The 25,081-nt window shown below is 43.5% G+C and overlaps 1 protein-coding gene across 6 annotated transcripts in view; it reads left to right on the top strand.

Annotated features, from left to right (window-relative positions):
* The first annotated feature begins 11,389 nt into the window (after window positions 1-11,389).
* DYNC1LI1 (dynein cytoplasmic 1 light intermediate chain 1) overlaps window positions 11,390-25,081 on the top strand; it is a 50,358-nt gene continuing 36,666 nt past the window's right edge. For all 6 annotated transcript variants that reach the window (XR_014064570.1, XM_081527091.1, XM_081527090.1 and 3 more), the window contains exons 1-2: window positions 11,390-11,560; window positions 11,721-11,794. Coding sequence is in view for 5 of the 6 variants with exons in the window: in XM_081527091.1 (XP_081383217.1) it covers window positions 11,415-11,560; window positions 11,721-11,794 (220 nt within the window). In the remaining variant the exon portion in view is untranslated. The remainder of the gene's footprint in view (window positions 11,561-11,720; window positions 11,795-25,081) is intronic.

Here is a 25,081-nt window from a genome sequence, read left to right as displayed (position 1 = left end):
AGGCCCCATCCCAGTCCTACTAAATCAGAATCTGCTTTTTAACAAGGTTCCCAAGGAATTCATGTGCACATTTAAACCATTTCAACATTGAGAAATGCTGCTGTACAAAACACCTGATAAATTTATTTCAAATAACAGTAAATATTTCTAATGTTTATTGAATCCTCACTATATGTCAGATTTCGTTTGTTTACCACTTATAACTCTATTAGAGGCTTTAGATTTGAAACAATTCCAAGGTCACACAATTAGTATGTGGTGGAGTCTAGATCTGAAGTGAAATTGGTCTGACTCTGGAGCCTGGACTGTAACCCATGACCCCACCTATGTCACTCTGAACACTGAATCCAAACACTTCATTTCATTGAAATGATGCAGATCTGCTATCTATATCACTCTATTTTTCATTAACATTGTTTAGTCGAATACTTAGGTTGGATCATGTGGACAATGATCTAAAATGTCAGACTCATTATAATATTGTTGGTATTTAAAGCAAAATTTTAAACCATGAGATCATATGGTCAATATACTTCTTAGACTAAAGCCAGTATATTAAAATATATATATGTGTGTACCAGAGTAAAAATTCTAGTAGGTTATCTGGCTATTCCATTTACCAATGAACTGAAATATAAGATAAATTTGATTCTTTGAAGCAATCCTGAGATTTACAGAGGAAGAATCGGATAGGACACTCTGCTTCCTGATGTCACCTTTATAGTACTCAAGAAGGCTTATTTTCTGTTCCCTTTATTTCTTTTGCTTGTGCAGCATGCAGGGTCTTAGTTCCCTGACCATGGATCAGATCCACACCATCAGCAATGAAAGCACTGAATCCTAATCTCTGGATTTCCAGGGGAAGTCCCTCTGTTTTCTAATAGTAAAACTTTGAAGATCATTAGAATTGCCTTAAGGGCTTCCCAGGTGGTGCTAGTGGTAAAGAACCCACCTGCCAATGCAAGAGATATGAGTTTGATCCCTGAGTTGGGAAGATCACTTGGAGGAGGGCATGGCAACCCACTCCAATATTCTTGCCTGGAGAATCCCATGGACAGAGATCCTGATGGGCCACAGTCTATAGGGTTGCAAAGGATAGGACATGACTGAGTCGATTTAGCATGCACTGAATCGATTAAGAATCTCAGTTCAGTTCAGTTCAGTCGCTCAGTTGTGTCCGACTCTTTGTGACTCCATGAATCGCAGCACGCCAGGCCTCCCTGTCCATCACCAACTCCCAGAGTTTACCCAAACTCATGTCCATCGAGTTGGTGATGCCATCCAGCCATCTCATCCTCTGTCATCCCCTTCTCCTCCTGCCCCCAATCCTTCCCAGCATTAGGGTCTTTTCCAATGAGTCAACTCTTCGCATGAGGTGGCCAAAGTATTGGAGTTTCAGCTTCAACATCAGTCCTTCCAATGAACACCTTTGTGGTGTTCATTATGATCTCCTTTAGGATGGACTGGTTGGATCTCCTTGCAGTCCAAGGGACTCTGAAGAGTCTTCTCCAACACCACAGTTCAAAAGCATCAATTCTTCGGCGCTCAGCTTTGTTCACAGTCCAACTCTCACATCCATCCATGACTACTGGAAAAACCATAGCCTTGACTAGACGGACCTTTGTTGGCAAAGTAATGTCTCTGCTTTTTAATATGCTATCTAGGTTGGTCATAACTTTCCTTCCAAGGAGTAAGCGTCTTTTAATTTCATGGCTGCAATTACCATCTGCAGTGATTTTGGAGCCCAAAAAAATGAAGTCTGTCACTGTTTCCACTGTTTCGCCATCTATTTGCCATGAAGTGATGGGACCAGATGCCATGCTCTTAGTTTTCTGAATGTTGAGATTTAAGAATCTCAAACACCTTCAAAGAAACAACTCTTTTAATTTTACATGGTGTAAAATAACTGATTCATTTTGCTTATTAGAAACTTCCCACTGGGCACCTCTTTCATCCTCTTTCTCATGTGGGGAAAAAAGAAATGAACATAATGTTTTTGTTGGTGCAGAATATAATAGGTTATACTCCTAGGCTTACTTTTAGTCAAAGCAATAAGAAACCATAATTACCTCTAGACTAAAGTAGACTAAATTGTTATGAATATGAAATCGCCTGCAGCCCCAAAAGACAGCACATTTCTAAAAGCGCCATGAAATAAGAAAGGGGGGAAATGCCATGGAATTTCCTATTTTTTGCCTCAGGTAGAGCCCCCAGAGTAGAAAAATGTAATGATCTTGATGATCTAATGTTGGCAGATCTCAATCTATAAAGTCAGTTATTAAATATATTCTCCTTTAGGGAGTTAGGGTGGCAGAGTATAATTCTGGAAATCTAAGAAGTAAGCCGCATTGAAATCACTATTCCTTTAAAAAGGTAATGGACTTGAACTTGAGAGCATCTGATTACAAGGAAATGAGATCCTCTGAAAACATATGTAATAAGTATCCAGCTAACAATACATTAATCAGTGGACCTTTCTCTTTCTTCTTTTTGGTGGTAAAGAACAGATTAAAACAACGACAACTAAGCATCCTAAAAATCCTATTTATTCGGTATTAAAAATGTATAAGTAGATAATTAAAATGCTTAAACATTCCTCTAGCCTAAAAGATAAGTCCCTTTGTCTTCCCTGTGTGTCACCGAGCATCTGCTCCATGTGAATATGGATTGATTTACAGGTTTTTACCCTTTCATTCATCACCCATTTTTCCAGGAATGAACATGGGTATTGTTCTGAGGAGCTCAGCCTGAAATGAAAAGACAATTCTAATTATTGCTTTATTCTGGAATTTTAAAAAATATTCAGAGCATAGTATTTTTCAATGATATATTTCAAAGCAAATTAAGCATTTTTTCTTTGTAAACTGTGATCCTCAGGTATGCTTATACACAAACACACACATATGCATACACAAGCACTTTTTTTTTTTTTTTAAAGAAAAAAGGGCATGGATTTCAATTTCGACCCAGAAATAGAAGAGATTCTCTTTCAGGTGTTTTCCATGAAGGGGGAAAAAACGCCTGAGAAAGTCTGTTCCTGCTTTCTGCTCTCAAGTGTCAGAAAAAGCAGTGGCACCCCACTCCAGTACTCTTGCCTGGAAAATCCCATGGACTGAGGAGCCTGGTAGACTACAGTCCATGGGGTCGCTAAGAGTCGGACACAACTGAGCGACTTCACTTTCACTTTTCCCTTTCATGCACTGGAGAAGGAAATGGCAACCCACTCCAGTATTCTTGCCTGGAGAATCCCAGGGACGGCAGAGCCTGGTGGGCTGCCGTCTATGGGGTCGCACAGAGTCGGACACGACTGAAGCGACTTAGCAGCAGCAGCAGCAGCAGCAGCTCTCAAGGGTCTCCCCATCTCTTTCCATGTCTAAGACATGAAGTTCTTTCAGGGCTCACCTGATGAAAATCCTAGCTGAGTGGTAGCAGAGAGGTTAGGTGTGTAATTTAGAGGGACTGGTGACTGAAATGTGAATTAAATATCCATCATTGCATTCCTTCTGAGGAGGTACTTAGAATGAGATAAACACAACTCAAAGGAAAGCAAAAAAAACAAGATTAGGCATATTTTCCCTCTAATTGGGTCCCTGGATCTCCTGCTGGGAAAGTTTGTAAGCAGAGACTCTGCCAATTCTAGAATTACTGTTTTTTCTCAAACATCAGGGTGTTACCAAAAAAAAAAAAATCATATATTATGTAGGGGACTCTTGAACCTCTTTTATTGTTTGAATTGTTCATAGAGTCAGCCTCTAAGGGTCACTCATGGCCTTGCTTATTTCCTTTGTCTTTTGGCTTTTCAGCTGGCATTTGTGTCCACTGTGATTGCCAGCATTTGGTGCAGTGGGTGAAGCAATCTTATTTGAAAATCTGCCCGAGACAGCCGGTGGGAGCTGGTACAAGAGGAAGCAGCTGGAGGGGTGGCTGCCTTGTCCCAGTTCTCAAACACAGAGGGAGCCATCCCGGGCAGAAAGAGGAAGTGGCCTGCACCAGCGCCCCCCTCCCCCCCAGCTCTCCATCCCTCAGCCCTCCAGGAGATTCTCCTCCCTAACCAGTTTTCTGCAGAGCTCTTGTGCCTGACAAATGATCGCTTTTCTTGAGAAAAATAATACCTAACTATGGCCTTGAGGAAGCTGATGAGTAAGCAGGGGATGATGGTTGACAGAGAGGAGACATAACTCCTCAGTGATGGAAAGCTGGAGAGAGGAGCTGTCTCCCCTCTAACTAGTGTCCCATCTCCCACTTACTGGCTGCATGGCTCAGCTGAATTAGAAACCAAACTAAAAAGGATATCTGGGGTACACCCCTGGGTATTGCAGCAGGATCTAAGACTTCCTCACACCACAGCAGGATACTATTATTGAGAAACCTAGAGAGGCCCAGAGCCTCTTAAGAAAAGGTAAATCAGTATTCAGGCAGCATCTTAAAGTAGCAAGAGGATGTGGAATACATTTTAGGAGGATTTTGGTTCAGTGGTAAAGGATCCACCTGCCAATGCAGAAGACTCAAGAGCCGCAGGTTCCCTCCTTCGGTCAGGAAGATCCCCTGGAGGAGGAAGTGGCAACCCACTCCAGTATTCTTGCCTGGAAAATCCCATGGACAGAGGAGCCTAGTGGGCTACAGTCCACGAGGTCACAAAAAGTCAGACAACTGAACGCTCACGCATACACACACACACACATCAAAAACTGGCTAGCATATTGTAAAAGAGAGCTCCTGCTTTCAAGTACTGAAGAATTTTTTTGTATTTCTTTCTCCTCTTGAATCGCACAAACACCATCATCATCATCCCCATCATTTTCCTGAAATTTTAGCAACCGGGTGACAAAGAGTAAATCTGTTCCTTTATTCATACCTTCAACAAATCTTGTGCTCTGTTCTAGGCACAAAGTGCTTTGCGGTACATTAGTGAAGCCCACACAGAGCTTAAGTTGTAATAAAAAAGTAAATTCTATACAGTCCACCCTTTGTATCTGTGGGTTCCACATCCACATATTCGACCAACCTCAGATTAAGAGTATTTGGAAAGGGAATTCCCTAGTGGTCCGTGGTTAGGACGCCACGCTTCTATTACAGGACTGCCAAGGGCATGGTTCAGTTCAGTCGCTCAGTCCTGTCCAACTCTTTGCGACCCCGTGGACGGCAGCGGACCAGGCTTCCTTATCACCAACTCCTGGAGCTTGCTCAAACTCATGTCCATTGAGTCAGTGATGCCATCCAACCACCTCATCCTCTGTCGTCCCCTTTTCCTCCTGCCCTCAATCTTTCCCAACATCAGGGTCTTTTCCAGTGAGTCAGTTCTTCACATCAGGTGGCCAAAGTATTAGAGCTTCAGTCTCAGCATCAGTCCTTCCAATGACTATTCAGGACTGATTTCCTTTAGGATTGGCTGGTTTGATCTCCTTGCTGTCCAAGGGACTCTCAAGAGTCTTCTCCAACACCACAGTTCAAAAGCATCAATTCTTTGGTGATCAGCTTTCTTTATAGTCCAAATCTCACATCCATACATCACTACTGGAAAAAGCATAGCTCTGACTAGATGGACCTTTGTCGGCAAAGTAATATCTCTGCTTTTTAATATGCTGTCTGCTGCTGCTGCTGCTGCTAAGTCGCGTCAGTCGTGTCCAACTCTGTGCGACCCCATAGATGGCAGCCCACCAGGCTCCTCCGTCCCTGGGATTCTCCAGGCAAGAACACCGGAGTGGGTTGCCATTTCCTTCTCCAATGCATGAAAGTGAAAAGTGAAAGTGAAGTCGCATCTGACTCATTGTGACCCCATGGACTGCAGCCTACCAGGCTCCTCCATCCATGGGATTTTCCAGGCAAGAGTACTGGAGTGGGGTGCCAGTGCTAGTCACAACTTTTTTTCTAAGGATCAAGCATCTTTTAATTTCATGGCTGCAGTTACCATCTGCAGTGATTTTGGAGCCCAAGAAAATAAAGTTTGTCACTGTTGCCACTGTTTCCCCATCTATTTGTCTTGAAGTGATGGGACTGGATCCCATGATCTTTGTTATTTGAATGTTGAGTTTTAAATGAGCTTTTTCATTTTCCTCTTTCACTTTCATCAAGAGGCTATTTAGTTCTTCTTCACTTTCTGCCATAAGGGTGGTGTTATCTGCTTATCTGAGGTTATTGGTATTTCTCCCAGCAATCTTGATTCCAGCTTGTGGTTCATCCAACCCAGCATTTTGCATGAAGTACTCTGCATATAAGTTAGATAAGCAGGGTGACAATATACAGCCTTGGCGTACTCCTTTCCCGATTTGGAACCTGTCTGTTGTTCCATGTCCGGTTCTAACTGTTGCTTCTTGACCTGCATACGGATTTCTCAGGAAGCAGGTCAGGTGGTCTGGTATTCCCATCTCTTTAAGAATTTTCTACAGTTTGTTGTGATCCACACAGTCAAAGGCTTTGGTATAGTCAATAAAGCATAAGTAGATATTTTTCTGGAACTCTCTTGATTTTTTGATGATCCAGTGGATGTTGGCAATTTGATCTCTGGTTCCTCTGCCTTTTCTAAATCAAGCTTGAACATCTGGAAGTTCACGGTTCACACACTATTGAAGCCTGTCTTGGAGAATTTTGAGCATTACTTTACTACTGTGTGAGATGAGTGCAATGTGCCATTGTTTGAACATGCTTTGGCATTACCTTTCTTTGGGATTGGAATGAAAACTGACCTTTTCCAGTCCTGTGGCCACTGTTGGGTTTTCAAAATTTGCCGGCATATTGAGTGCAGCACTTTCACAGCATCATCTTTTAGGATTTGAAATAGCTCAGCTGGAATTCCATCACCCATACTAGCTTTGTTCATGGTGATGCTTCCTAAGGCCCACTTGACTTCGCAGGGCAAGATGTCTGGCTCTAGGTGAGTGTTCACTCCATCGTGATTATCTGGGTCATGAAGATCTTTTTTGTATGGTTTTTCTGTGTATTCTTGCCACCTCTTCTTAATATCTTCTGTTTATGTTAAGTCCATACCATTTCTGTTCTTTGTTGTGCCCATCTTTGTATGAAACGTTCCTTTGGTATCTCTAATTTTCTTGAAGAGATCTCTAGTCTTTCCCATTCTATTGTTTTCCTCTGTTTCTTTGCATTGATCACTGAGGAGGGCTTTCTTCTCTCTTCTTGATATTCCATGGAATTGTGCATTCAGATGGGTATATCTTTCGTTTTCTTCTTTGCCTGTTTGATGCCTAGTCTGGGAACTAGGATCCCATATGCCAATTGGTGTGGCCAAGAAAAAAAATATTTGGGAAAAAAGCTCCAGAAAGTTCCAAAAAGCAAAACCTGAATTTGCCTTGTTCAGACAACTATTTACATAGCATTTACATTGTATTTACAACTATTTACATAGTATTTATGTTATATTAGGTACTATAAGAAATTGAGAGATGATTAAGGGCTTCCTTGGTGGCTCAGCAGTAAAGAATCTACCTGCAACTGCAGGAGACACAGATTTGACCCCTGGGTCAGGAAGATCCCCTGGATAATGAAATGGCAACCCATTCCAGGATTCTTGCCTAGGGGATCTCATGGACAGAGGAGTCTGGTGGGCTACAGTCCATGGGGTTGCAAAAGGGTCAGACACGACTTAGTGACTAAACAACAACAAAGAGATGATTACAGTATATGGAGGGTGTGCGAAGGTTTAATGCAAATACTACCCCATTTCATATACTTGAGCATCCATGGATTTTAGTATCTGTGGGGGGGAGGGTCCTGGAACCAATCCCCTGCAGATACTGAGGATGACAGTACTAGGTTCAGAAGTAATAATCTGTACATCTTATACTATGTCAGAAGGTAGTGTTATGGAAAACAAAAAGGCAGGCAAGGTAAGAAGAACCTGGAATTGCAGAGGTGAAGATTTAAGTTTCAGCATCGAATGGGGTAGTCAGGGTAGACCATCTAGAAGCTGAGAACTGAGCAAAGACATTGGGGGTGGAGAGGGAGGTAGCCCCATTTGCTATTTGGGGGAAGATATTGGTTTGGCAGCTCCTTATCTCCTTCATGGGCTTCCCTGGTGGTTCAGACAGTAAAGAATCTGCCTGCAGTGCGGGAGACCAGAGTTTGAGCCCTGGGTTGGGAAAGATATCATGGGTGAGGAAACAGCAACCCATTTCAGTATTCTTGCCTGGAAAATCCCATGGACAGAGGAACCTGGTGGGCTACAGTCCACGGGGTCACAAAGAGTTGGGAATGACTGAGCGACTGTGAAAATGACATTTTCACTTTCAGTATCTCCTTCATGGCAGAGGAACAGCTAAATCAAAGGGATACACAATATGTTTAAAGAACAGCAGTGGCATCAGTGTGGCTGAGTGGGAAAACTGAGGGACCAATTAGGGCAGAAAAGTCCAGAGAGGCAATGGGGGCCAGATTCTGTAGACTTTGTGGGTCATTGTAAGGACTTTGGAGTTTACTCTCATTGAAATGAGAAACCACTATAGGATTTTGATTAAAAGAGTAAAATGACATGATTTTTTTTTTTTTTTTTGGCCAGCTTGTGAGGTCTTATTTCCCTGACCAGGGATTAAACCCAGGCCACAGCAGTGAAAGCCCTGAATCCTAACCACTGGACCACCAGGGTACTCCTGGCTCATATTTTTAAAGGATCCCTCCAGCTGCTATATTGAAGAGCCTTTTATAGCATTTCAGGCAAGAGATGATACCTCACAGTAGTATCAGAGGGTAAGTGATAAGAAGTTGGATTGTGGGTATATTTTAAAGGTGAAGATTTTTGGATTCCTGATGTATTCAATTGTGCAGTGTGAAGGGTAGAGAGGAGTCAAGAATAACTTAGGCAATAAAGAACTGCTACCTAGTGGGTTAGGTCAGGGGTCCTCAACCTCTAGTACTGGTCTGTAGCCTGTTAGGAACCAGGCCACACATCAGGAAGTGAGTGGCAGGCAAGCAAGTGAAGCTTCATCTGTATATACAACTGCTCCTCATCACTCAAATCCTCCCCCCCTTGTCCATGGAAAAATTGTCTTCTATGAAACTGGTCCCTGGTGCCAGAAAGGTTGGGGATCACTAGGTTAGGTGATGGGTGAAACAGAATTTTGGGTGTTCATTGGAAGGACTGATGTGGAAGCTGAAACTCCAATACTTTGGCCACCTCATGCGAAGAGTTGACTCATTGGAAAAGACCCTAATGCTGGGTGGGATTGGGGGCAGGAGGAGAAGGGGACAACAGAGGATGAGATGGTTGGATGTCATCACCAACTCGATGGACATGGGTTTGGGTAGACTCTGGGAGTTGGTGATGGACAGAGAGGCCTGGCGTGCTGCAATTCATGGGGTCGCAAAGGGTCGGACACGACTGAGCGACTGAACTGAAACAGAATTTGAGGGGAGAGGTCAGATACTCAGTTTAAAGCTCACTGAGTTTGAGACTGCTGTTAGATATCCAAGTGAAGATGTGGAAGAAACAGTTAAATGTATTAATCTGGAGTTCTAGATGGAGCTCTAGGCTGGAGAGAAAAATCTGTGAGATTTATCTTACAGATGGAATTTAATGAGACTGTATGAGATCACCAAAGGATTGGGTCTAGATAGAGAAGAGGAACAAAGACTGAGCCCTGGGCCATTAAGTGGTCAAGAAAATGAGGAAATGGTGGAGGAATCAGAAAAAAAACTGCAAGAGAACATGGTGACCAGGAGGCCACGTAAAGAAGAATATCTAGAAAGGATGATCAACTATAGAATATGTTGCTGAAAGGCTAAGAAAGACAAGGAAGTAGAATTTACCATTGGATTTAGCAGTAAGGAGATCATTGACTACAAGGATAAGAGCAGTTTCTGTGGAGTCATGGGGTAAAAATCTGAAGTGAGTTCTAAGGCCAAAGGGGAAGAGGAATTGAAGAGAGCATGTAAAGACAACTATTTTAAAGAGTTTCACTGTAAAAGGGAGGAAAGAAATGTAGCAGTAGCTGGTGGAGGAGTAGCGAGGGCCAAGAAAAGATGATCCAGTTGAAATCAATAAATGATTATCTAGAGAAAGGGGGGGAGAATTGTTGGAGAAATGCCCTTGAGTGGTGGAGAGGAGATGGAATCTAGTGCAGAAGTGGGGCTGTTGGTTTAGTGTAAGAGTATGAATTATTTGTCTATGATAATTGGCAGGAAAATTAGTATGATAGTGCAGAAACTGGAAGGGGTATGTGTGTTAATGGAAATCTGGGGAAGTTCTAAAGGCCTCCAAGTAGGAAAAAAAAAAAAAAGACCACATAACAAAGGCGTAGGAATCAGAATGGCTTTGGATTTCTCAATGACACCACTAAAATCTAGCAGACAAGGGGTAAAGACCTTAAAGAAACATAAAGGAAGACAATTTGCATTCTAAGAATTCTATACCCAGCCAAACTATCACTGAGTGTAGCCTACCTACATTTTCAAACAGACAAGGTGAGCTGGGCATCTTCTGTTCGCTCCTCCTGATCCTTTCTCTACTCCTTTTTGTGCTCAGATAGGTAAACCTGCATGGATTCCTGTGCTCGAGTTCTCTCGTCTTTTGGCTTCTGAGGGCTTTGGCAAATGTGAGACACTGGTGGGATACCTCAGGGCAGAAGGAGAGAGGTCAGGGCTATGTTCATTTACTCAAAGCCACAGATCTTGCTCATCAACATTTTCTTATAGCTACAGCTCTCTGGATTCTAGCGACCATTCCTTCCTTTTTCCCTTCAGCCCTAAATCTTCCTGCTCTTGCTAACCCCGTCTCTTAAGATCATTCACACCTTTATAAATTATTCCTTCATTAAGCTTTCCCCTGGACCTTGATTGAATACAGGTCTGCCAAAACGTAGCCATACCCTATTTTTTTTTTTTTCTCTCATAAAACCAACGGAGGAAGTTCTCCACTAAAATACGAAAGAAGACACAGGAATGAGGCAAACAGAATCCGCACACAACAATGGTGAAAGGAGATTGCAGGATGACAGCTGTGTCTTAGGTAAACAGAACAACCGATTCTAATTGCAGCAGGCGGGATAGCAGTGACAGTGCAGGGATTTCACACCCGCTATGGGTTTGTGGACCTGACCGAAGGAGAGAGGGGGAGAGAGAGAGAGCGCGCGCACTGTTCCCCGGACACACCCCAAGGCGCCCGGCTGCAGCCCAGGACTGCGGGAGGGGCGGGGGTGGCGGCAATCAACCCGCAGAGCTGAGGACTGGCGCTGCGGCAGGGCGGCCAGCCGGGTGATCTGCGCACGCGCACCCAACGCGCCGGCCGGCCCGGAGCGCACGCGCAGTCCGCCCTCGCTCACTCCGTCAGGCCCCGCAGAGCCTGGGTCCCACCCCCGCAGGCCCCGCCCCGCTCCCGTGCGCCGAACGCTCCATATCCGGGTTCCCGCCGCCGCCGCCGCCGCCGCGCTCATTCAGCTTTGCCGGGAGCGGAGTGATTCCCGACCAAGATGGCGGCCGTGGGGCGAGTGGGCTCCTTCGGTTCCTGTCCGCCAGGATTAACCTCGACTTACACAGGCGGCCCCTCGGCCAACGAGCCGGCGCCGGGCACCGGCGGCGCCGCGGCAGGCGACGACGAGGACGGACAGAACCTTTGGTAAGGACCGCACCCCTCCCTGGCCCCCGCTGGCAGCCCCGGCCCGGGGATGGCCCGGGGTCGCGTGCCCGCCGCAGCTCGGCGCCCGGTCCGGCCGTGAGGCCCGCGCAGCCCCTCCGGCGCGGCGCCCCGGCCTGAGCCCGCGCCTTGTTCCCGCCAGGTCCTGCATCCTCAGCGAGGTCTCCACCCGCTCGCGCTCCAAGCTCCCCGCGGGGAAGAACGTGCTGCTGCTGGGTAAGTGCCCCTCCTGCTCCGCCAGGCGCGGCGTCCTCCCAGGCCGGGCTCCGGGTCCGCCCGCCGCGCTCCGGCTGGCTTTGTGCGGACAGCCTGGCCGGGCTCCGCCCCGCCGCCCGCCCTGTCGCTGACAGCCGGGGGAGAAGCGAGCCTGGGACCCCTGCCCCGGGACCCTCCTCCTGCCCTGGGTGTGTGTGGGGGTGGCCCTGCGGCCTCCCCTGGGAAGGACAATGCGGTGGCCTATCTGAGAGATCCCGTGGCTTGGGGTTTACCTCGAAAATAAGGACGGTTTTTCTTTCATAACAAAAATTGGTAGCAGGAGGCTCTTCGCCAGAGTTCTGTTGCAAATAGCATGCCATCAATATTTAATAGCAGGCTCTTTGTGTAATTGACAGAGACGCTAGAAAGGAGACCTGGTCGTTGTGATAAATATTCTTGTTTGATTCAGCTTTTATAGGTACAATGGGCTCGTGTTGCAGCTGCTTTTTTCACTGTCACCTATAGGGCAGTAAACAGCTTTCTCGTTCAGCTCCTTTGACCAGATGGATGTAATAAGGAGAAATGGTCTAATGTGTCGAGTGTCCGGATTGTTCTATATCCCCTCTGCTCTTCTGGAGTTAGGTATTTGTTTCTTTACTGAGCGTGCGGGTGGACGTGGAGAACAGTTCACAGGTTCACATTTTTGCAGGCTTAGCTCCAATGTCATTTAGAGGAGAGATTTCTTTCATACTCTTACGATGTGAAAATTTAAAGTTTGCCTCATAAGATGACGGTTAAATTTTAAAATTGTGGTATTGAAGCCTCAAGAGTTTTTATGTGCATTTAAAAACAGTAAAGGAAGCAGAACTCAAATCTATTCGTCAGGGTCTGCTTTTACTGGGAATGTTTAAATAAAAAGTTATTTTTCATGAACTGCTGCCAGTCTGCAGTATGATTCTTGACATTATTTAAAGTTAATGGAGCTAATTGAAAAACTAGTGTTACCTTTGTTTTTAATGTGATTGAAAGTGCCTGCTGCGGATTCACCTGGGTTCCCTCATGACCCTATCACATACGAGTCCTGTCATCTTAAGCAGGTTCTTTGACTTCTATGACCCTCGGTTTCTTCTTTCTTAAAATTGACATTACAGAAATAATACCTACTTCCTAGGGTTATGGGGACAACTGAGTGAGATAATGTTTGTGAACTGATAACAGCACAGGGACTTTTTGTGAGTCTCTTTTAAATGGATTAGAAAATATTTTTATTTTAAAAATTGAGTTAGTACCTATGTAAGTGGTAATATAGGCCAGAGGCAGAATTGAAAAGCAAAAAAAGAAAAGAAGAAAAAGTCCAGAAAATGTTTTCAATCTGCTAGCTTAAACCAATTCCTATTAAGTGCCTAAACTAAAATGTACCTCACACAGCTTGACCTCATTGAGGTGGGTTGTATTTTTAAATGCTCTCAAGACTTCTTTTCAAATGGTGCCACTGTAAAGATAAGATCCTGATTTTTGTTTTCATTTTAAAAGTTCTTCCCAACTCATCCTTAGTGGATTAGATGTTACTTACATGGTTATGTTTCTAGTGAAACAAAAGTGACAGCTTTGTTCATTTCTTGATGTTTCTAATTTGCACTGAGGTTGCACCATGCTTTTTAAACCCCTTTTTAAACCTGCCTTTGGGTCAAAGACTGCATATACTTAGAGGCCCTAGACTTCCATCCCTCCAAACTTATAATAGATTGTTGTATATCTTCTCTGCTATAAAATAGATTGCTTTTATATGAGCTTTTCCAGCTCCACCTGATATCAAGTTATGCAAGTTTATAATTAAAAACATTTTTGGGGGGGTACTATTTCTACTGGGATTTCATCAAAGTCCTTTTCAGCTTTGGGAAAAAGCTGACAACAGATTTTTATACTGATTATATAAACAGGTTTAATTTTCTAGAATACCTCTTAAAGATTTCTTAAAGACATTTTATCATCATGTATTATGGCTGCCGTCAGTTTATGCTGGTGGAAGAGAAAAATGTATAAATAGGGGTTGTGGTTTTCTTTGTTATGAGTTTGAAGGTGCTAGGCAAAGGATGCTTGGCTCTAATATGTCTTTCATAATATAAATTATGATGATCTCTGGATTCCCATATTTAAAAAACCAAATCTGAGACTAAAAAGATTTTACACTTCCAACTACTATGTAAAATAGGAACAGTGATCAAACATTATATATCCTGAACACAAATTGCAGTATAGCTTTACCTTGCTCTGCAGCCTCCCCTCCCACTGCCTGGGGTGGAAGGACTCAAAACTGGCAATGTATGCCTGTGTGTGAGCCATCCTCAACACATTTTCTTTTCTTTCTTATTTTAAAACTTTTTATTGGAGTATAGTTGCTTTACATTGTTCTTAGTTTCTGTTTTACAGCAAAGTGAACCAGCTATACATATACCCGCACCTCTTTTAGATTTCCTTCCTATTTAGTCACCACAGAGCATTGAGTAGAGTTCCTTGAGCTATGCAGTAGGTTCTCATTAGTTACATAATTTGTATATAGTAGTATGTGTATGTCAGTCCCAATCTCCGAGCTCATTGCAGCTTCCCCTCCCCACCTTGGTATCCATTGGTTTGTTCTCTACATTTGTGTCTCTGTTTATGCTTTGCAGATAAATTCATCTGTATCATTTCTAGATTCCACATATAAGCAGTATTATATGGTTTTTTTCTCTTTCTGACTTCACTTTGTATGAGTCTCTAGGTTTATCCATGTCTCTGCAGATGACGCTATTTCACTCCTTTTAATGGCCGAGTAGTAGTTCATCAGGGGCTTCCCTGATGGCTCAGACGGTAAAGAGGCTGCCTGCACTGTAGGAGACCTGGGTCGATCCCTGGGTTCGATCCCTGGGTTGGGAAGATCTCCTGGAGAAGGAAATGGCAACCAACTCCAGTATTCTTGCCTGGAAAATCCCATGGACGGAGGAGCCTGGCAGGCTATATATAGTCTGTGGGGTCACAGAGTCGGACACAACTGCGTGACTTCACTTGACTAGTATTTCATTGTATATGTACCACATCTTCTTCAACCATTGCTTTGTCGATAGACATTTAGGTTGCTTCCGTGTCCTGGCTATTGTAAACAGTGCTGCAGTGAACACTGGGATGCATGGATCCTTTTGAATTATGTTTTTTTCTGATATATGCCCAGGACTAGGATTGCTGGATCATATCTCAAAGCATTTACATACAAATCTTAGTTTGCCTCCTCTGTCCCCCTTCCTCCCAGCTTCCCCAAACTTGGGATGTAGATGTTAATGCCAATTTGTAGATAAGATACTGAATTTTAGAGAGCTGTTCAGTGAGTTTTTCCAAGGCCACGCAGCTCTAAAGACCCTGCCCTCTGATTTTGGTGAGGCTTTTGGACTTTTGATAGAAATTCCTTCAAGGGAGAAAGTGCCACCTACTCTTCCTACCGCATAACTTTTTAAAAAGACTATCTTTGAGTGAAAATACTAATCATTATTTTAAAGTAAAATCCAAATATTTGTTGGATTCTAGAATGTAGCTTAATGAGGGACACTTCTGTTGCCATGGCATTGGTGCTGAAGCAGTCATTTACTTATGTCTGACCCCTAGTGAAACCCAGAAACACTCTGGCATTAGCATTCAGTTATTCTTGCTTGAAAGATTTTGAGAATGAACTTGTTTGTTCTTGGTGTTAAAAGGCAGAACTTCTTGTGCGTGTGTTTTTAGTAGGATTTAACTTACAAATGGTCCTTTGAAGAACTTTTTTTCTCTTTACCCTTACTATTTAATCAAACTTTACTACAGTGATTGTAGTTATATGAATTTTAATAGCCACTGTTGAGGGCACTTTCTCCATACGTTGGGTCACTTAACCATGGTTTGACAAGACTACATAAGGAAAAGAACAACAGCAACAAATTTATAGGCACTTACATGGACCAGGCGCATTAGGATTGTTTACATACCGAGATTATCCCGGTAAAGATCAGGAAAGAAACAGAGCCGTTAGGTAAATTTCCCTGAGGTTCCATAGCCAGAAAGGGGCAACGTCAGGATTCTGAATTGTGCAGCCCGGCTCCAAGGCCAATATTCTTAATCTATACACCGGGCAGTCCATCTTCAAGAAAAGAGCTTTCTTTGTAGGAAAAGTAAAAGACATTTAGCAGTTATTAAGGAATTTTCTTTGGTTCTCCTGATGTAATCTGTCTCATTGCAAAAAATCTCATTGATAAAGATTAATTGAATTCATTGTCTGAAGATACATAGGTAGCCTTGGATGCCAGCATGGTGCCTGGCTGATAGAGGAGACATTAGTATCACTTCCTGTTCTGAGTCCATCGTGAATTAATAAGCTAGTTGGTTGGCCCTTTGGTTAATCACGAAGCCTCATCTTTCTCATCTGTAAATTAAGAGATTTGGACTTAGTGATCTCTGAAGTCTTACCTCCTCTGACATTCTATAATTATTTCTAATTGTAAAGCTTGTGAGCTGTATATTTTTGAAGAAATGTTTTGAAAACATGCTGTAATTGGGTTTAAACTAATGAAGTATTTCTTTGTATATGTGGACTGTTTGATTCCGCTCAGGGAAGAAATCTGGGGTCTGCATTTTTTACCCCTGAAGACATTACTGGTTCAGGATAGTGTGCAGCCAAAAAAAGTCTCACAAAATACTGAGCATCATCAGGAATAAAATTCATTTGTTTTATGTTTGAATTATTGCAAGTAGGAGACCTCAAGATACACATTGGACTAGAGATCTTTTCAGGGAAGTAGCTTGTCAAGGAAGTGAGTGGTTTTCTGTATAAGGGCTGACTCTGAAAAGGACGAAATTGTTCAGTCAGAAACTGTTTGAGAGAAACTGGGATTCAAGATCCCCAAAGTTGTATGACTTGTGAGAAACAGATATGAGGTGGCGCTGTTTTCTGGCGTGATCGGTTGGCTATAGGAATGTGATATAAGGAATAGTGCTATCACAGCTGTGCTGTTGGACTGGTAATTTTCAAAGGATGAACAAAACTATTGCCTATTATATGTTACTGTTGCTATAAAATATACCAGATATAAAGTGTTTTGAGAGTCCAGTGGCATATTGGTATTTTATGATGGTCAGCAACCTGTCAAGGCCACATAATAAATAATTTAGGCTCTGTGAGGCATATGGTCTCTATTATAACTATTCAACTCTGCCCTTGTAGCCCCCAGACAGCCATTGATAATACATTAGTGAATGGGGGTGGCAGTATTTAGTAAAATTTTATTTACAGAAAGAGGCAGCAGACCAGATTTGGCCTATGGGCAAAAGTTTGTAGCCCCCTCTTTTAGAATGTTAGGGACATCAGTTTTATCAATAACTGCCAGGTGCCAGTTAATAGAGGTTTCTGGTTAACTGAATATGATGTTTGGCCCCTAATAGGTGCTTAGTAAATAAATGTTGGATGAATGATGACCATCTTTTATTTAAAGGTTGATTGTTATACCAGCTAGAGGTATAGTCTGAACACAGATTTAAGAATTGTCAAGAGAAGTTCATGTATTTCCTTCTAGAGCTACTGTCAAAAACAGAAAACAGAGCTGGAAGCAGTACAGATGTCAGGTGATAAGAGTGGTAATTCAGTTGGAGTGAAGTCCACATGAAGGAAGATCAGCAAAAACCCTTTGAAAATGCAGAACAGGAGCCTTGAGTTAGGAGAAAGGAAAGACCCAAGTTCAGCATGGGACTGTGTTACTATTAAGTGAGTGACCAAGGAACTTCCTGGTAGTCCAGAGGTTAAGACTCTGTGCTCCCAATGCAGGGGGCGTGGGTTCAATCCCTGGTTGGGGAACTGTATCCAACGTGCTTTGAGGTGAGGCCAAAAAGAAAAAAAAGTGACCATGGACTAACCTTTAGGGGTCCTTATTTTGTTTGTAAAGTAAGGGCAGTGGCCGTTAGAAAAGTCTCACAGGTAACCTCTTTATTCATTAGTTCATCAAGCGTTTATTAGAGCATGCTGTGCATAAAATGCTCTGCTGGGTCATCTGGAGAAAACAGGGCTCAGCAGGACTTGGTCCCTGCCCTCCACGAGCTGATACCCTCCAGTGGGAAAGACTCACAGCGTATGGTAGAGAGTCAAGTGTGTCAGTCTGAAGTGATTGCTCAACAGATTACATAAGATTTTATGGAAAAGGTGGTATCTGAGTAAAATTTTGCTAGTAGGGTGGGGAGGGGAACACTGCAGGACTGAGGGGACGTGTGGCTGCAGCTAAAAAGCTGGTGAGAAGGCCCGGAGCCTCTCGGGTGTGGGGGAGCCCTTACCCAGAGCCCCAAAACCTGGTGAGAAGGCCCGGAGCCACTCGGCTGTCAGGGAGCCCTTACCCAGAGCCCCAAAACCTGGTGAGAAGGCCCGGAGCCGCTCGGCTGTCGGGGAGCCCTTACCCAGAGCCCCAAAACCTGGTGAGAAGGCCTGGAGCCGCTCGGGTGTGGGGGAGCCCTTACCCAGAGCCCCAAAACCTGGTGAGAAGGCCCGGAGCCGCTCGGGTGTGGGGGAGCCCTTACCCAGAGCCCCAAAACCTGGTGAGAAGGCCCGGAGCTGCTCGGGTGTGGGGGAGCCCTTACCCAGAGCCCCAAAACCTGGTGAGAAGGCCCAGAGCTGCTCGGCTGTCGGGGAGCCCTTACCCAGAGCCCCAAAACCTGGTGAGAAGGCCCGGAGCCGCTCGGGTGTGGGGGAGCCCTTACCAAGAGCCCCAAAACCTGGTGAGAAGGCCTGGAGCTGCTCGGGTGTGGGGGAGCCCTTACCCAGAGCCCCAAAACCTGGTGAGAAGGCCTGGAGCCGTTCGGCTGTGGGGGAGCCCTTACCCAGAGCCCCAAAACCTGGTGAGAAGGCCCGGAGCCGCTTGGGTGTGGGGGAGCCCTTACCCAGAGCCCCAGGTGCGGAGTCAGCCCTTCTACTACGCGAAGCTGTGGGCTTGTGGGCAGGTGGCAGCCTCCTGACCTTTCAGCGAAGAGTCTTTTCATGTTTCCTGGGATTAAAAGAACTAAAATGATGTGTAGCACACCTTCTGCTTAAAATTAGTATGCACTATTTTAAATGATAAAAGTAATACATGTTTCTTGCCAGAGAGAAAAAATAGGAGTTAGAAAAATGAAACTAACAAGTGATCTCACCACCTGGAGGTAATCAGTGTACATTTTTTCTATATATATATTTGTTTTTTAAACAAAATAGGCTCATACCTGATACTTTGAAATCAGATGTTTTTCTCTTTATGTATCAGAAGGTTTTTTGTTTTTGGGTATTGTAATGGATATGGATTTCCCTTTCAGTGACTGAGTGATACATACGGCTCTGTCATAAAATTATACTTGATGGGTAAACAGATTATTCTTGTTACACCCCATTTTCCACTTACCAGGTATTATCTTTGTGATAAATTCCCACAGGCTGAGTTGCTAGGTCGAAAGTATATATCTTTAAAGTCTTCTTAAATGTTAGTAAACAGTAGTCTTAGAAAGTTGTACTGTTCTGCATGTCCCACTATCAGTGTGTGAAAGTACTTGTTTGTCTAACACCATTGGTGACACCAGGGGCTGTTCATGGTAATCTTTGCCTATCTGGTAGGTAGGTTAAAAACTGGCACGTTAATTTAAAGGCAGTTTAATTGTAGAATACATACTATGCTTGTTCATTAAGGACTATTGCATTAGGGTGACTTTGACCCTCTGGAGCCTAGGAACTGTTAATAACCATTGGGATTAGCATTTATTGGCCTTGGTGAATGTTTATTGAATTAAACTCAGTTTTTCAGTTCAGGTCTAGTGAGAGAAATGATAAAGGGTAAGTTCCGTTTTTTCCTGTCATGTAGATGGCTGAATGATACTCAGAGGCAGGGCTAAGGCCAGCTGATGGCATGTGTGTTATGCCTGTTACTCCAGTCTGCTGCTGGGCGCTTTACTCTGTAGCATGTTCACTGTCTTGTAGAAGAGGGCTTTGAACCCCGGGGCACACAGCTGAGCTGGGATTCAGGGTTGGCTTTCCACCCCACGCACTCCTTGACATACTGGAGGGAGGTAGTCTTGAATCAGTGGCTGCAGACCCTATAGCTGGTTAGTAGTTTCTCCCTGCTTTTGCCAGCTGAGGCAAGGGAGAGATGCTCTTTGCTGTATGAAGAGCAGACCAAACCCCTGACCCTAGTTGGGTCATCCGGATAACTTATGGAAAGCCATGCAGAAGGTCCAAGCCCAAAAGTAGCTCCAGTGGTGACTGCTCATCGCTCTTGTCACCAGAGCTTTCAGATAAAATAGGATGATTATTTTTTTATTTATTTTTAATAAAACTCTATTTTTGGCTGTGCTGAGTCTCTGTTACTGTGCGTGGGCTTTCTCTAGTTGGGGTGCACGGGCTTCCCATCGTGGTGTCTTCTCTTGTTGTGGAGCGCCAACTCTAGGCTTAGTAGTTGTGACGCATGGGCTTAGTTGCCCTGCAGCGTGTGGAGTCTTCCTGGACCAGGGATTGAACTCATGTTCCCTGCATTGGCAGATGGATTTTTAACCACTGGACCACCAGGGAAGCCCAATAATTTATTTTACATCATGCAAAGCCAAATCAGAGGTGTTCATTTTACAAATGTTGGTATCTTACTTGGATAAAGAAGGAATATGGCAGACTAGAATTCTCTCTTATGATTAGTATCATGATGCTGTGGACCATAAAGTTTCCAGCAGAGGTGTGTGGAAGTGTGAATCAAAGCTCTGCACAGAAAGCAGGCGTCAGAGACACAGCAGGGAGTCTGCTGTGCTTCAGCCTTCCAGGACAGCAGGAAAGGAAGCTGGGAGGAGAGGGAGGCAGAGTACCGCTTAGATTTCCCTTTTGTCATCTCTGTCTGTCTCGAGCTGAGGGGAGAATACTAGAACCTGCTCCCTAACAGTGACAAAGATAATAGAGTGGAGGAGCATTGCTGGATTTAAATCCTGACCCTTCAGCAAGCTGCTTAATCTTTCAGATTATAATGTTTACCTTTGAGGATTATTGTAAGGATTATATGAGATACTGTTTGTAAAACGCTTCAAACATTGGCATACATGGGCAGTGTTCAAGACCGTTGTTACTAATCTAGTACAGTATGTACTTAGTGTTTCAACTGCTCATTTTCACAATTCACGTTTTTGTTTTCTTTTTAAAACACCAACGTCTAAGAAAAACCCTCGTGATCAGATATCATGATCAAGAAGGTATGGATTGTAATAGTCCTAGAACTTGAAATCCATCACTTTAAAGATTGGAGATTGTCTGGTTTTACACCCCACCCCACCTCCATGTAGAAGACAAGGGAGCAAATGGAAATATCTGACTTGTCCTGGTTCACACAACTAATAGTGACAAGGTTATAGTTACTAGAAGTCCCATCTTCTAGATCTTTATGTTTTTAATTCATTTATCAAATTATTATAAAGTTTATGGGCATTACATCCTGTTGTTAAACTAGAGATCAGTTGAGATAAAACAACATCATGAGCACACATTTATGTTGACGCTGTTTTGGCTACTTTATGTGGAGTTTTTTTTCCTAATTAACTTGGTGTTCAGATTTGAGCTTCAAAGTGAGCATTGATGACTGATGGTGGTTTATGGTAAAACTGAAGTTCTTTTAAGTGCTTGGATGCTGTACTTGGCTCACAGAGTGATTTACTTGAATAGGTTCAGATGAATAATTTGAAATACAGACTTATTTGCTGTGGAGAATTTCACTGTAATTGGATTAACAAATTCTTACTTTTGGTCCATCTACTAGGACAGGATTTGGCCTATAGATTCTTGTTCTATGGCTAGCAAGCTAAGAATGGTGTTTGTTTTTTACATTTTTGAAGAGTTGGGGGAGGCAGAACCAAAGATAAATAGGTGGCAGAGACCTTATGTGTCTAGTTGTCTAGCTGTCTAGTTCCTTACAGAAAAAGTTGCCAGTGCCTGGATGAGGACATGAAATAACTTTATTATGATAAAGTTTGATCTAAGGAAATGTTCAGTTCAGTTCAGTCGCTCAGTCGTGTCTGACTCTGCCACCCCATGGACTGCAGCATTCCAGGCCTCCCTGTCCATCACCAGCTCCTGGGGTTTACTCAGACTCATGTCCATTGAGTCGATGGTGCCATCCAACCACCTCATCCTCTGTCGTCCCCTTCTCCTCCTGCCTTCAGTCTGGCCCAGCATCAGGGTCTTTTCCAATGAGTCAGTTCTTCGCATCAGGTGGCCAAAGTATGTTAGGGGTTTTTAAAATTTTTATTTTTTATTTGGAGTATAGTTGATTAACAAAGTTGTATTAGTTTCAGGTGTACAGCAAAATGAATCAGTTATGCGTATACATGTGTGTATTGTTTTTCAAATTCTTTTACCATTTAGGTTATTATAGAGTATTGAACAGAGGTCCCTGTGCTTTACACTAGATCCCTGTTGGTTATCTATTTTATTTACTTGTTTTTATTTTAAAATATTTATTGGGGTATAATTGCTTTATAATGTGTTAATTTCTCAGTTTCAATTCAGTCGCTCAGTTATGTCCAACTCTTTGAACCCCATGGACTGCAGCACGCCAGGCTTCCCTGTCCATCACCAACTCCTGGAGCTTACTCAAACTCATGTCCATTGGTTCGGTGATGCCATCCAACCAGCTCATCCTTGTCGACCCCTTCTCCCACCTTCAATCTTTCCCAATATCAGGGTCTTTTCCAGTGAGTCAGTTCTTCGCATCAGGTGGCCAAAGTATTGGAGCCTCAGCTTCAGCATTAGTCCTTCCAATGAATATTCAGGACTGATTTCCTTCAGGATGGACTGGCTGGATCTCCTTGCTGTCCAAGGGACTCTCAAGAGTCTTCTCCAACAACACAGTTCAAAAGCTTCAATTCTTCGGTGCTCAGCTTTCTTTATAGTCCAACTCTCACATCCATACATGACCACTGGAAAAACCATAGCCTTGACTAGATGGACCTTTGTTAGCAAAGTAATGTCTCTGCTTTTTAATATGCTGTATAGGTTGGTCATAGCTTTTCTTCCAAGGAGCAACCGTCTTTTAATTTCATGGTTGCAGTCACCATCTGCATTGATTTTGGAGCCCCCAAAAATAAAGTCTGCCACTGTTTCCCCATCTATTTGCCATGAAGTGATGGGACCAGATGCCATGATCTTAGTTTTCTGAATGTTGAGCTTTAAGCCAACTTTTTCCACTCTCTTCTTACACTTTCATCAAACGGCTCTTTAGTTCTTCTTCGCTTTCTGCCATAAGGGTGGTGTCATCTGCATATCTGAGGTTATTGATATTTCTCCTGGCAATCTTGATTCCAGCTTCTGCTTCATCCAGTCCAGCATTTCTCATGATGTACTCTGCATGTAAGTTAAATAAGCAGAGTGACAATATACAGCCTTTACGTACTCCTTTCCTGATTTGGAACCAGTGTGTTGTTCCATGTCCAGTTCTAACTGTTGCTTCTTGACCTGCATGCAGATTTCTCAGGAGGCAGTTCAGGTGTTAATTTCTACTGTATATCAAAGTGAATCAGCTATACATATACAGCTGTCCATGTATATTTTTGGTTTTCCTTCTCATTTAGGTCACCACGTAGCATTGAGTGGAGTTCCATGTGCTGTACAGTAGGTTTCTCATTAGTTACCTGTTGAATACACAGCAGTGTCTCTATGTCAGTCCCAGTTTCCCAGTTCATCCCACCCTTGCTTTCCCCCTTGGTGTCCACGTGTTTGTTCTCTATGTCTGTCTCTATTTCTGTTTTGCAAATAGATTCATCTGTACCATTTTTCTGGATTCCACATATGCGTTAATGTGATATTTATTTTTCTGAGTTACTTTTCTCTGTATGAGCATCTCTAGGTCCATCCATGACTCTGCAAATGGCACAATTTTGTTTCTTTTTATAGCTGAGTAATACTCCATTGTACATATGTACCGCATCTTCTTTATCCATTTCTCTGCTGATGAATATTTAGGTTGCTTCCATATTCTGGCTATTGTAAGTAGAGCTGTAGTGAACATTGGCGAGCATGTATCTTTTTGAGTTACTGTTTTCTCCAGGTATATGCTCAGGAATGAGATTATTGGATCATGGAGTAGTTAATGTTTTTAGTGTTTTAAGGAATGTCACTGTCCTTCCTAGTGGCTGTATCAATACGCATTCCTACCAACAGTGTAAGACAGTTCCTTTACTCCACACTCTCTCTAGCATTTATTTAGTTTTTAATTTTTAAAAGGATTAGTTTATTTATTTTGACTCTTCTGGATCTTCATTGCTGCACACCAGCCTTCTCTGGTTGTGGCGAGCGGGGAGCTCCTCTGTAGTTGCATTGTACCAGATCCCCATTGTGGTGGCTCCTCTTGCTGCAGAGCGTGGCCTTATGGTGTGTGGCCTCAGTAGCTGTGGATGCGGGTTCTAGGCTGCGGGCTCAGCATCTGTGGATGCGGGTTCTAGGCCGCGGGCTCAGCATCTGTGGATGCGAGTTCTAGGCCGCGGGCTCAGCATCTGTGGATGCCGGTTCTAGGCCGCGGGCTCAGCATCTGTGGATGCGAGTTCTAGGCCGCGGGCTCAGCAGCTGTGGATGCGGGTTCTAGGCCGCGGGCTCAGTAGCTGTGGATGTGGGTTCTAGGCCGCGGGCTCAGTAGCTGTAGCGCACAGGCTCAGTTCCCTGTAGCATGTGGGATCTTAATTCCCTGACCGTGGATCAAATCTGTCTCCTGCATTGGCAGGCAGCTTCTTAACCACTGGACCATCAGGGAATTCCCTCTCATCATTTATTGTCTGTAGATTTTTTTGGTGATGGTCATTTTGACTGATATGAGGTGTTACCTCATTGTAGTTTTGGTTTGAATTTCTCTAATAATTAGTGGTGTTGAGCATCTTTTCATGTGTTTGGCCATCTGTATGTCTTCTTTGGAGGAATGTTTGTTTACGTATTCTGCCAATTTTTTGGTTGAGTTTTTTCTTTTTGGTCTGGATTAGCTGTTTGTGTCTTGTGTGTGTATATACACACATGTATATATATAAATATGTATATGTATATATATATTAATATATATTTAATTGGCTGCACTGGATCTTAGTGGGATCTTTGATCTTCATTGGGGCATTTGGGATCTTTAGTTATGACATGTGGAATCTAGTTCCCTGACCAGAAATTGAACCTGGGTCCCCTGCATTGGTAATGTGGAGTCTTAGCCACTGGGCCACCAGGGAAGTTCTGACCTGTTTGTATATTTGGAGATTAATCTTTTGCCAGTTGCATGGTTTGTAAATATTTTCTGACAT

This window comes from Giraffa tippelskirchi, chromosome 9 (genome assembly GCF_054371585.1).
Source record: "Giraffa tippelskirchi isolate mGirTip1 chromosome 9, T2T-mGirTip1v1.2.pri, whole genome shotgun sequence".
Lineage (NCBI taxonomy): Eukaryota > Metazoa > Chordata > Mammalia > Artiodactyla > Giraffidae > Giraffa > Giraffa tippelskirchi.
Note: the sequence above shows the minus strand (reverse complement) of the source record. Positions and strands in the feature narration are given on the sequence as shown.